The 14,229-nt window shown below is 43.2% G+C and overlaps 1 protein-coding gene across 1 annotated transcript in view; it reads right to left on the reverse strand.

Annotated features, from left to right (window-relative positions):
* The window catches only part of DNAH11 (dynein axonemal heavy chain 11), a 4,227,155-nt gene that overhangs the window by 2,906,048 nt on the left and 1,306,878 nt on the right, over positions 1 to 14,229 (reverse strand). The window contains exon 13 of the mRNA XM_069648254.1: positions 6,799 to 6,903. Within this exon, the coding sequence (XP_069504355.1) occupies positions 6,799 to 6,903 (105 nt within the window). The remainder of the gene's footprint in view (positions 1 to 6,798; positions 6,904 to 14,229) is intronic.

The raw sequence follows: 14,229 nt of genomic DNA on the forward strand, positions 1-14,229 counted from the left end.
TGCTTGAACCAAGGAAGTTTCCTGCCACGTGGCATTGCAAGAACCTCCTCCAAACCCTCCCTAAATAAAGCCAAGGCTTCATTACTCCAAAAACGCAGTCAATAAAACACTGGCTGCATCATAATGGCATATTGGATATCAATAAGGCCAAATTCACATGCCACTGGGGTGGATGGCGCGTTGCAGGGTAAGCCCAAAATGCTTTCAAAAATGTGTTTTCTGCTATCTGAATCACAGTGCAATCATTGGCTGCCCATAATTTGGCACCATATATTATCCCTGGGATTGTCTGGGCATGATAAATCTTTAGGGGTACCGAAAGAGCCTCAGCCTCCAGTCTTGTCCCCAGATTCCTAATGAGGCCACACTGACACAGGTGCGAAAGTGAGCACATTGATATCTGATCCTGCCATTTCAGTTTATTCGAGAAGATCAGCCCCAAGTATGTGTTTGAGTCCACAGACTCCAGGGGCTGGCCATTCAGGTTGAAATTTGCCCGTACTCAGGCCTTTTTCCCAGCACCACCCACCTGCATGGTTTGGTTTTGGAAACATTTATTCTAAGACCCTTTGCAGAGCAAAGCTTATTAAAAACATCCAATTGGTTTTGCAGGCCAACCAGAGTCTTTGACAGCAAGACTGTGTCATCCGCAAACAGCAGTAGGATCCATTTTCTATTGCCCAACAATGGAGCATCCCTCGCAGCTTCTAACAATCTAGACTATTGATGTGTAATAGAAATAGCAGAGGGGCCAAAACACATCCCTGCCTAACCCCTACATCAATAGATACTGGATTGATTTGTTTTCCAGACCCCCAATTTATCCGTGCCATATTCCCAGAATATAATGTCTTGATAGCATTACCCAGGGATGATGGAGTGCCTAATCCCTCTAACACAGCCCAAAGAAAATCCCTCGGGACTGTGTCGAAAACCGACTGTAGGTCCACAAATGCCAGATGTAAACACTGTGAATTAAGAAGCACGTATTTCCGGCATAGGAGGTCCAGCCTCCTAGCCTGATCTACCGTGGAAATACCTGCTCTAAATCCCGCTTGCACATCCAAAAGGATACCTTCTCTGGCAACCCAGCCCTCCAGACGGTGCAAAAGCACACTGAAGTAACATTTGCCAGAAAGTCGATCAACGAAATTGGCTTATGATTGCTCGGGGAATACCGTTCACCCTTCTTGTGTAGTGGGATAATGATTGCCTCCCTCCAGCTATCCGGTGGGTGATTACTAGAGAAAATATCATTAAAACATTTTGTTTAAAAGGGTACCCAAAGAATGGGTTCACTTTTAAAAAGATCAATAGGAATACAATTCGGTTTTAGGGACCTTACCATTTTTCGCTTCATACACAGCCTGTGCGACTTCAAGAGTTGAAAACGCATCAACCCTATCTTCGTTAAAGGAAAAAAGGGATACCCGTACCTACCCAGTCAACTCCCTACTGACCGGTTCAGACCGCCCGCAGTATATAGGTCGGTAAAATGGTCATGCCAAGCCTCCGAGGTAATGTTGCTTATCGCACCAGGCTGGTCAGTTTTAAGTTTTTTTTTTCACCAAATGCTAAAATTCTTTAGAGTCATTTGACCCGGCAGCCCTTCCACAAGCTAACCACGTGCATTTGCCCTGTTCCCTCTTTTTTTCAATAAGCAAGCTTTTATAATCGTACCTACGTTTTTTGATCAACCCCGGGGGAATAACTACACTTGAGTGTCTTAATCAGGGCGGATTTGGACTCCCGGCAATCATGGTCATACCAACCCACAGATTTACGGGTAGCCAAAGAATGAGGGCATCTTTCATACATAACAAACGGGTTGAGTCTTTCCATCACTAATCAATAAAAATAGCCTGAAGATAAAGGAGAATATGTCTCAACATACGCCTCCAACACTGGTAGCAAAGCTTTGTAAATTCTACCCAGAAATGCAGCAGTTGGTACTTCAGGCCATCGACAATACGTTCGGGCCTGGCAAGCAGTGCTGGTTCGTGCAGTAACAGAGCCACTTTGGTCACCAGAGTTGAAAAGGACAAGAAAGGACATTGCCAGAGCATCATGATCACTCTCAACTCTCTCCAGAACTTTAAAAGAAACCAATCAATCCCACCTGGAGGCAAGAGCGATAATATAATCAATACAACTCCTCTTGGTCTGCGTGCGAAAGGTTACATGTGCCGGAGAATCTTCCGAAAACCTCCCATTACAAGCCCTCAAACCATGAGCATATAGCATTGACCAAACCCTGCCTGCCAAAGGGTAATGGTGCATGCTCGGAGGGATCAGCAGCCACGCAACACCCCATAGTTCATCTTCAGCTACAAGGTTCCACGTAAGCTGACCTGGTTCCTCCAAGTGGCAGTTGAAATTGCCTTACACGAACAACTGGCAGTTGGGTGAAGGAGTTATGGACAGGGAAAGCTTGTTCAAAGCTGAATCCATGTGTTCAATAGTAGTCCAATTTTTCCTCAATTATACATTTAGCAAAGCAACAAACGAGCCATTCCTAAAGTTACACACCACACAAAATAGATCTGATGAGCCCGCATATAAGGCTTTGCATGTTGCCTTAAAGTTTGCATGGATCCAAATCAATAAACCTCCCTTTGGGCGCCCACACACGGGTCTAACTGCTCGTAAGAAGGAAGCCTGGTAATTGGATATGTGCACCTGAGAAAGGGACCAAGTCTCCTGTAAGCATATCACCTTATAATCGTTGATCAGGGCTAGCCAGTCAGGATCAGCTACTTTACCAGCAAGCCCATTCATATTCCATGATAGTACTGTGATCTCATCAACTCCTCTGGATCCTAAAACTGTCCGCAGAGGGACTATATGGGGGCTGCACCTCCACTGATGCAGGGCCCACAATATAATTTCAGATTAAATCCCATCCACGCTCAGATCCAGTTAATAAGCCCCCCTTATGTCCCCCCTATAAACAGGACCAGCATCAAACTCCAAGGGGAGGGGTCGCCTCCATGCATCGATATACAGAGCGCCCAGGAGATGTCTACAGTAGGGGCATTTAAAGCAACTTCCAAAGTTTCTTGCGAGCAATCAAAAAGGAGCCCACTTGCCATTAGGTTATGTGCCCGTGCCCAAAGAACTTGAGATTCAGGGGACGATAGATCTAAAGGAACCCCCCCAAGATGACTCAAGCCATGGATCATGCAAATGACAATTTTTAAAAATGCCATCAAAACAGACCATAATCCCTTTCACAGCCATTGCTTCTTTGCAATTCCAAAGACAAGTCCTCACATGCAGGTTAATGAATCCAAATCTGACACTGCAGCCACCACAGAACATACAACATGACAGAATATGGCAGGTCGTAAAAATACTACTCGTCATATCATTAACCACCAAAATTTGTGATAGTGCTTTAACAAGTGTGCGTTTGTAGGCATTTTACTGTAGGCAAGATGTGTTAGGAGCACAGACCATACTCCTGGACCTCTGCGCGAGTTCCTGCAACACTTCAGAAACGGGGGGGGGTGGGGGAATGCATGGAATGGCTGAAACAAACTCCAGCTCCCTACCCAACGTTATGGGGTCTTGTGTGCCCCTACTGCGGCCCTGACCATCTATCTGGCAATCGGGACCTTTTCCTGTTACTTATGTGTTGCGGCTGCTGCTGTTGCGGTTGCAATGTCTGTGGCCATGGGCGTGTCTAATGCCGAGATCCTTTGGCTTCTCAATGCCCACCTAATTGTGGGCTGCATCAGCTTGCACTCCCCTTCACATTTACTGCGGTCTCGAAAGGTTTACCATGCCCGCGGCCAGGTCGTATGGCTAACGCTCTCTTTGGCCGCTTATATCAATGCTGCAGAACTTTTAAATTTTATTTGTATCAGTACTTTCTTTAGGTGTATTACAATAATAAAGCTCTTTGACATATTTTATCCATTCCCCCTCACTTATGCCATTAACTTCTTTGTTGTCATTGTTAGTGCAAGTAGACAAATATATATGTACTACAAAATTTCCATTTGTCGGAGTATCTGAGAAAATTATGTAGTAAATCCCATTTCTTTGAGTGTTCAGAAGCTTTATGGCTACGGATAAAGTTCTTATAGCTGGTTTTTATATGAGAGATTTGTTTCTTTGCAAATTCATCAATTGTGTCACTCCTCCCTTTTTCTAATCTCTGCATAAAGTTTACATTTCTCCTTGGAGAGCACAATATCAAATGTTTTACTTTTGAAGCAGATTTTATCATTGATATTTCTTGCATGTTTCTGCACATATTGTTTAGACTGCATCACAATCATTTCACATTTTTCCACATTAATATTACCATTGGAGCCCAGATCTTGTAAGATATAATCAAAGAAAGATACATATGTTTCAATGTTATACAAGGACCAATATATTCTATTCCCAGCATAGTTAACATGGCAATGTCGCAGCATAGTCTTCTTAATTGTATTAAATCCATTGATTTCAAATTTCAGAGAACACAGCAGTCAAACTCTGAGCAAAGGAATTACACAAGCACAAGTGAGGACACGGACAGTAACAGAAATAGCCAGGCAAGAATATGAAGTCAAAGTGAGCAAGGTTCAGGACAGAACAGGGAGAAGAGGAAAAACAAGAAGACAATAATCTAAGTGCAAGGGTAAGGAGATTGGAACTCCAGACTAGAAACGAAGGACCAAAATCAAGGCACGGCTGACTAAACTGTAGACCAGGAACAAGAAACCTCAGGACTGAAACTCTGAACTACAAAAACAGGGACTGAACTACAGACTGGTGACAAGGAATTCAAGGAACTGTAAATTTGGACTGGAATAACAAGGGCAGGACTGCAGACAGATAACAAGGAACTTCAGGACTGAAATCTGGAAGCTAAAGCCAGGTAACACAGACTATGGGCATAGAACAAAGAACGTCAGCCAAGGAACAAGATAATAGTGGTAGAGAGTAAGGTGCTGCAGACAGGGATCAGAAGACTTCAAGCAGGGGAACATGGCTGCAGTGCAAGAAGCAGAGAGGTGCAGGGCAGAAGTCAGGGGAGTGCAGGCAGAGTAGCAGGACTGCAAGGCAGGAAGGACAGGGCACTGAAACAGGAGCAGGTTCTGGTAGCAGCAGGAAACCGCAGAAATCCAAGGATCAGGGCACACGCAAACTCAATGCAAGACCCCTGTGCTTGTGCAGGCGGCTGTTTAAATACTGACCTGCCCTGTGCTGAAGCAGGCTCATTAGCAGCACCTGGAGAAGCACACCTGAAGGTAATCTGCCTCCTCTCTCGCAGGTTCTGGGAAAGTGAAAACAGCACTGATCTCTAAGGCTTATGGCGATTGTAGTTCTAAGACTGCTGCATAGGAATTGAAAGGGAATGAGAACTGCCACAAGGTACACTATGGGATATGTAGTTTGTGAAAGTAAATAAGGAAGTTCCAAAGGCTTGCAAACAGAAATTAAAGACAAAAATAGGAATAGGTATTGTCCAGGGAGTATTATGGAGATGAATGAGTCCCAAATAGTCCACGATGGGTGAACATTGGTGCTCCAGTAGCACAGTCGTGACAATATTGAGGAGAAATATTTACACTCCTCCACTTAAAAATGTCACCAGCCCCTACTGGTACCACTGTGCTCAAACAACATTGTAAGAAAAACAATCGTAATGCTGCATTTTGGGGAATGTAGTAAAAGTCCCAAAGTGTCCAAAATAAATTGACAGTGGGAAAAAGACCTAATACTTCATTCTTCTGGGAAATGTAATGAAAGTGGCAATACATCAAAACAAGTATGTGAGAGAAAGAGATGCCTGACACAGCATTCTGGGAAATTAAGTGAAAGTATCAAAAGACATTGCAAGGGTGAGAAAGGACCTAACACCAAGACGGTGCATTCTGGGACATGTAGTCAATTTTACACATAAGCACTAGGAGACTTTCTAGGACAGGCAGCAGATTCTTTTGGCACTGATTCAGAAATTACATTCTGACAAAATACATACAATCAATGCAGTGTTTTGGAGCTTCTGGCACCAACTTGCCACTAACCTAAAATCTTTTTTACATGTGGTTTTTGTTTTGTGGCCATCAGTTTAATCTTTTTTTGCATACAGCGACATTGGGCTTTGCCAGAAAGGTTTGTTACGCCAATCATGACATTTCAGGGAAACCATGTAAATGGCACTACTGCTGTGATGCAGACCTGCCCACATAATAGTCGGTAGCTCACCTTTCTCCACCGCCCTGTGAAAAAACGGTGTTAATGTTATGCATGACAAGGCTACTAGCTGTATCGATTTTTAAAGGGACGCATGCAAAGTGCTTCCTCACCGGACTCACGCCCTTGACCTCCAGGTTTCATGGTAATGCCAACAGCAGATGTGTAATCATTCAATCTGTGTTATCAGAAAAGATGTCAGTGCTTGGCAGGTGGGCCTGACTTTTTCCAAGACTATAATGGCATCAAGTCATGTTACATTCACAAAATCCGAGTATTACATTTGTATTTCTACATTGAATAGATAGACCAGTGCGTCGCATGACAAGCCTTACTCCCTCTATCACAATCATACAAAAACATGTCACTATGGCAGTGGGACAGCCACAAGAGGGCTCTTAACATGCATACATCCAATGTCCTTTTAGAAAACAGGTTCGGTGCTTTCACAACGTCAATGCAATATGCTGGTACCCATTTATATACCATCAGAATGTTTGCTACGGATTCATATACGTACAGTAAGTGTTGTACAGACAAAGGAACAGACACATGACACAACTATTTTGCTAATCATTGAAGTATGCAGGAGCACGCACACACCTTCATGAACACCTCCCTCTTTCCATAAATCCTCATCGCTGCTTCTGGGATGTTGGACTGATTAAACATCTGGAGATATTTCACTTCACGCAGAAGAGCCAGCAACTACATCAGAAAAAAAAAATATATATCATAATGTGTCCTAGACATTTACATGAGCATTTTGTATGGATTCACATCCCTATACACGACTATGTGAATATCCTTTGAATGGGGAATAATGGAGCAACAACATTGACCAACAAGTGTAGATATGTCTAATGATCTGTCAATCCCATTTATGTACATATTATGCTTCTTTAATTTGTCACTCATTGCCAACTATTTGTCAGCATCTTTATGTTTGGTTAGATACAACCCATATCAAGCTTACAGAATGTGTTCAGCATTATACTCTGGCCACCCCATCTGAGAGGGTGCAGTCCCTTTATAATAAACACAAGGCGCACTGCCCATGGAGGACACCAGTAAAACACCACAGTATCCAGATTAAGTATACATCGAACAATTTGTCAGAATTCCGTTCATTGTCCAACTCAGCTGTCTTCCTGCAAGCCCTCTAATTTCAGTACTCCAGACAGTCCAGTCTGGGTGTCACGGTGAAGGGATAATTTGCACACTGACCGCTCCACCCCCTAATGGTGACTCCGTGTTTGGATCTGTTGAAATCAGGCAGGGGCATCATCCATGCTTCCAGTACCAAGGTTGATTACCAGCATGTTTCAAACCACGTTAGGCAGGATTGTATGCAGTACCCTGTGGGAGAATGCACCAGCCTTGTCCTCTTGGCAACAGTTAACCCAACCTTTGGTCTAAGCATGTGCTACACAAGTTGGTAGAGTGACTGAACAGCCAGGCTTATCTCAAGAGGGTCAATGTGAGCTGTAGTGTTGCAACATAGAGTGTCACAGTGACAAGTATCCAAATAACACTTACATCGCAGGTTTCTTGATTACACAATTATTTATTAATTTAACAGTCAGTTTGAATAAGCCTTCTTTAGAAGGGAGCACATGTGTAACACAAAAATATACTTCAATTAATACACACTCTCAGTTTCAATAAATCAGTAGATACCCATTTGGGGTGGCACACACACTTCCTACACCCTGAGGTGACTTAAATAACCAGGACACTGTGGACATTGATATATCATTGGTACATTTAGAGCAATACGAAGTTTGGTGTCAAAAGGAAAAGATTAAGGGAGAAAACAATGTTTAACAAGTTTCTCAAACAGGTAAGCACTTTTAAACTCCCCAAAGCAATGTGGATTAATCCTTTCCCAGCTACATAAGTAATGAATGTGCAACTCTTTGGAGGGACAGATCAAAAAAGTCAGAGGTTAGATGAGTCTTCAGGGAGCCAGGACAGCCAATGTCAATTGAGCAAAGTCTAGGGGAGCTGGAGTTCTTCTTGAAGGTAAGTAAAAAGTCTTCCACAATGTTATAGAGAGTTTTTGTTGAAAAATAAATTTCTGTTGGGCCACAAGCTGGGAGGCTTGTGATGGGAAAAGTTGCAAGCAACTCTGCAACTGTAACAAAAACAAGTCTCAATTGAGAGCTAGCAATTCTACACAACAAGAGGTCAGTACCCCTTAGTTTACAGTACCCTAGATCTGAAGAAATTGGTTCCAGCTGCCTTCTGTTCCTGTTGTAGTATGGCAGATTCTGTTATTCCTGGGCCTCAGTCATGGGGACAAGAGGCAGGACGTTTGGGGACTCCTGCACTATGATTCAAAGGTCAGAGGCAGCAATGGGCAAACTTCAGATCAGCAGCACTTTGCGGTTTCAGCTTCTTGCGAATACCACCACTGCGGTTCTCGGATACCTTATGGGCTTTCCTCACTTCTCGGGTCCAGCACTCTGTTGAGGTGGCTCAGGTTTGGTTAGTACTGCTTAGAGGGAGTCTGGAGGATCTTCCTGGAGCTCGGGTCCGATTTATAAACGATACACTCAAGTCTGGTGTTCCTCTTCCTGGAAATCTGTCCCTGCAGCAGAAATTGAAGTATAGCCAGCTCCGAGAGGATTTCCAGATGAATTCGTCTTGGGGTCGATTGGTCCCACCAACCCAAGGGGAGAATTCGTCCTTTGCAGGGCTTCCCTAGTCGAGGCGAATTTGGTGCTTCAGCACTGCAGCAGAGCTTCATTGGGCAAACCAACGGTCCAGGAATTGCAGCAAGCTTTTTTCTCTTCCAAGTTTTTCTCTGGATTCCTTGGTCCAGTGTTCGACTCTGCCTTCGGTCTAAAAGACCTTGCCCTTTATGCAGGTTTCTCCCATTCATTTGCAGCCTAGCTGTCACTCACACAGCAGGGTGGCTGTCCTGTAAGGACAGCCAGCCAGCCAATCACCTTTGGGTGCATTCCTGTAACCAACGGGATTAAGCAGAGGGCGTTTCAGGCACCTCCCTCACTTCCTGTCCTGCCAGAAATGCTGGAGCCAGAGGTGGGCTTTGCCAGTGAACCCTGCCAAAGACAAAATGAACAAGGGGACCAAACCTGATTTGGCACACAGAGTAAATCTCAAGAAGGACCTTTCCAACAAAACAATTTGAGAAAAGAAGACCGGGCCATTTTGACAAAATGGCACCCATGGGTGCTTTACTACAGCTGCAATCGCAGCCCGCGGTCGAAACACACAATGGTAGGAAAAAGTAAATCACTTCCACCAGCCATTAATTTTAGAAAGGGTAACATAAACATGCTACATGAGAAACTAGACAAAGAGGATACTAACTAACCCCTCCAGCACCCTATTTTAAGATAGCATGTGCTGGGTCTAGAAAGTTACAAATGTAAGTAAAGTCAATTTCACTTCACTGCTCTTGGAAACAGTTGTTTAACCAAGAGAAGGTATTTAAACCTTTGGGAAATCTAAGAGGCTTCCCTGTGCTGTCGGAATAAAAAGTATATTGTGCCTCCTATTGTAATAAATATATTAATATTGGCCTACGCCAAGCTGCTCGAAAGTCATTTGCGAGATCTGTGTTACAAGGTCCTGACCTATAATCTATGCAGGCCGCCATTTTAGGTCAAACCGGCATTTTAGGATTTATGTGGAAAAGTCACTCTGTGAGCTAAAATGGTGGACGATGTCATTGCAAAATACAACATGGCCGTCTTGACCTCTGTACATCGCTAATGTGTAATCTGCCTGCAGGCTACTTGTTGAGGTCATGAACTGAGACCTTGTCCTCTGTGTAAAAGGATTATTCGCGCAAGTAAACCAATCCAATCCACGAGTATGTATTATGATAATGTATTTACACATTGGACAAAGAACATCTGTTTTACTATATTGTATTAATGTTTAAGAAGACCTGCAATACGAAACTTAGAATACACAGTTAATGCATACGCTTATTGTTACATGTAATAAAGAACAAACCAGTTAGACGCGGTTATTGGAGACTCGGCAACAAACCCTAGAATTGGTGATATATAAAGTAGAATATTAACCCGAAGAAGGGTTGGCCATAGCGCTCACAAAATGTATAAAAAGCGAATGCATTCTAATGTAAAGTCTGTCACTGAACACACTGAACCACGCTGGAGTTCGTTTTGTTGTACTGAGGGCCGATAGCTATCGGACTTTGCATTGTTTTGTAATTGTATTCGATAGAGAATAAAGTACTTTGTATATTCCTTTGAAACTTGTGTTTGATTTATTTCCTTTTGGGGTACTCAGCCTCAATATTTTGTTTCTGTTTTCACAGTTGGCGCCCGAATAGGGACCCTCAAGATTGATGCCGGATTGTTGAAGGTTGACACTCGCTATCGGACCGGGATCGGACGGTGTACAAAAGTAAGGGGCCCCTAGGTGAGACGCGACACGTCAACAGCGCTGCACGATCCGATCCCTGGACGACTAGCCTGAGACGGCATCTTGACGAGGATCCACTTATCGAGGCGGGCAGATTTGCCGAAATCACCAAACACGAGGTAAGATTAGTTAGGTAAGATTCTTAGAAGTACCGATCGGTCCTCCTTAGGTTTGGCCAGGTGAGTCGTGACCCGATTCTTAATTTAACCCTGGCAATTTGAATGTTGGCGCATTGTATCTGCAGACACAATCATTGACCAGGTAACACCAAGAATTTGAGATATGCCTGGGAAATTGTCTACCTGCTTTAGGCCATTATTCCGCAGTGATAGACAATCTTTGGAATTTAGCCGTCCGGCACCACAGGAGGGGTCGCCGGCATGTACTATGTACTGTAAGCATGGCATTGGAAGTATAGTATTTAATGATATTTGGCACAGACAAACCAGACATACCTCCGAACTTCAGTGGCCAATCAATGGTAGTTTTGAGATCCCTCGCATTGAATATTTGGAGTCAGTATTGTTAAAGAAAAAGGCTAGACCTGCAGCATTTGATGTTTTACAGAATTGAAAAAAGAGGCATTACAACAGCTTAAGAGTAGAGAAAAACATGCGCGCCGTCATAAAACGGTTGCCGAAAAAGCATTAATATATGATCAGGATAAACAGGCTGAGTCGGCTAAAAATATGGAAAGGGCTTTTTCACTTGGTATTCAGAAAATCTATCCATCCAAAGATCTCCATGATTCTGATGAGTTTTCTGAGAAAATATTAAATGCACGAAGGCCTGGTGCCTCTGCTCCACCTCCGTATGTTCATCTTCCTGCTGCAGTACCTTTTCCTGCTGTTATTCCTATTCTTCCTGCTCAACCGGTTGTTCCTATTCCTTTGACTGTTGTTCCTCCACCTTCTCCTCTGCCTCCTCCTGTCGCACCAGTTATAGCTCCTCCATCGAATTTGCCTATCCCCTCTCTTCCGAGTGGTCTTGGGCCGCTTGTAATCGATCATTGTGCAGGCTCGAAGGTTGTCACTCGCAGTACTGTACCACCAGAGAAGAAACGTGAGTTAATTGCATGGGCTAACCATTGTATGGAGAAGGATGATCAGGCTAGTGTTTTTTCCACACTTTCTAATACGGATAATTTTCCTGAGAAAATGTTTTTATCGAAGTTTTGGGGATTCACTTATGTATAATGTGGGGAAGATTAAATAATATGGATGTTCCGCAAAGGTTAAGGGATCTAAATACTTTAGCACTTTCCAGAGATACTGTGGAGAAGGTAAATGAGCATGTCGAAAGGCTATTTGAATATAGGAAGGAGTTAGAAAGGATACGGAATGAGGATGATGAAGAGGAAAGTATGTATGTACAGAAACGGTACCTTCCGTGTCGTAAACCGATATCGGAGGAAATGCAAATTTGTAGAAAAGATGCGATTAGATGGATTTCAGACATATCGATAACTCCAGTTGAGGTATATGACACATATAGTCAACATAAGTTGGAAATGCAGAGAAAAGTGATACAATTAATGATAGAGTACCTACAAGATGAATGTGTAAAGACGAAGATTAGTTGTCCCACAGAGTTATTGAATATTTATAAGAGAGCTTTTTCGTTTGACACTTCTTCGACTGCTTTAGCACTCGATTTGGCTCTGTTGCTTAGTAAGCGTTCAGAGTTGCCTACATCTCAGTTGCCTATGAGAGAGGTTCCTCCGACATTTGTCCCGAAGGTTGAGGTTGCGGCCGATGCTGCACGAGGTATAGTCGCTCTGGACATTCCCGCACATTATGTATCACAGTTTGGTCACGTCCTGTTTTCACGACAGGAAGTGAACACCATTAGACAGTCTATTCCTGATATTAGGAAAAATCCGACAGGGTTCTATAAAGAGATGGAATCTGTTTTGCAATTCTCAGTGTTCACCTTGGGTGACATTGATTTGTTGTTTCCAGTACTCCTGCCCGAAGATTTATGGAAACAAGTTAGAACTATTGTCGATGTACCCGGGTTGGGAAATACATGGGCGAATTTAACTAGAATCGATGGGGAAAGGCCAGCTGGTGAAAGACCAAAGTAGGTGATATTAACCTTGCCTGATAGAATCATTGCTAAATTAAAAACTGTTATGAAGCAGCTTCTGTAGACTTCTTGGGTTCAATAAATAAGTTCTTTATTGTAAGTTAAATAAGCTGTTAAGTATGAGAGTCCACCGGGTCCCATCACCCAGGCTCAACTGACCAGGCTGGAACTCTGGGGTCTGGTTTATTGCCAAACATTCCGCAGGCTTACTCAGCATTCCAAGCTAGGACACAGCAGCATTCCTGCAGGCATGCACTGGCAATAAGCACATCATAACACATCTCCTCTCCTTCGAATGACAACCCCAACAAAGGGAAGTTTATTACACACAAATTATGTTATAATGTTAAATATCTTTTAGATAGATGCCACTCAAATTCCGTTCCAATCTTTATTCACAATGGGACGCTATCCCTTCTTACCTTTTCTAACGGGATGCTATCCCTTCTCCAATGGGACGCTATCCCTACATAAAAAGGGACGCTATCCCTGCTTCTAATGGGAGTCTATCCCTTCTTCAAACAGGACGCTATCCCTTCTCCAATGGGATGCTATCCCTACATAAAATGGGACGCTATCCCTGCTTCTAATGGGACGCTATCCCTTCTTCAAACGGGACGCTATCCCTTCTCCAATGGGACGCTATCCCTACATAAAATGGGACGCTATCCCTGCTTCTAATGGGACGCTATCCCTTCTTCACCGGGACGCTATCCCTACTAATAATGGGACGCTAACCCTCCATCAACAGGACGCTATCCCTTCTTCAACGGGACACTATCCCTACATATAATGGGATGCTATCCCTACTAATAATTGGTCGCTATCCCAAACCTTCGTGCCCCCACAATTCTACAATGGAGATCCACTCCCACTTCATGCCAATAAACATTGCACTTATATATTCTCTTAACTATTTCATCGCAAACATAAATATATAAACATATAGCTCTATAAGTCCATGTTGCAGCGCAACGTAATTCAACATTTCCAGCCGCGAACCTAAAATGCCTCAAAAGAGTTAGTGCTATTTCTCATCTTTATACTAACCTTCGCATGCACTCTCTTCTACTACCATTAATGCATAGGTATTAACTCCTATATCTCACATGCTGCACACTTCTGTCCACACAAAAGACTTCTCATGGAGCTTCCATGCATACTTGATGTTAATCTGTCACTTTCCTCGCTCCGCTTGACATTTCGAACACTATGATAAAGTTGAAAGCTGAAATCTATCAAGGCCACAGGTGACCTATAAACGTCCATCAAAGTCCTTCCTGAAAATCCTCAAAAAATTATACTTCAACACGTACTAAAGTTAAACTTCACATAGCAACTCACTCTAGATTACTCTTCCTGGCACTCGTCCGCAATGCAGGCAGTACTAAATTTACATCACCTCGTACATTTAACAAACTTCATACTGCATATGAAATTTGACACTACTTTGCAAAAATAATTATTGAATGGGAATCTTGAACAATACTACACTTATCATAAAGGATACATGTCGTGCCG

The sequence above is a fragment of the Ambystoma mexicanum genome, chromosome 2q (assembly GCF_040938575.1).
Source record: "Ambystoma mexicanum isolate Mex_15411 chromosome 2q, UKY_AmexF1_1, whole genome shotgun sequence".
Taxonomy (NCBI): domain Eukaryota; kingdom Metazoa; phylum Chordata; class Amphibia; order Caudata; family Ambystomatidae; genus Ambystoma; species Ambystoma mexicanum.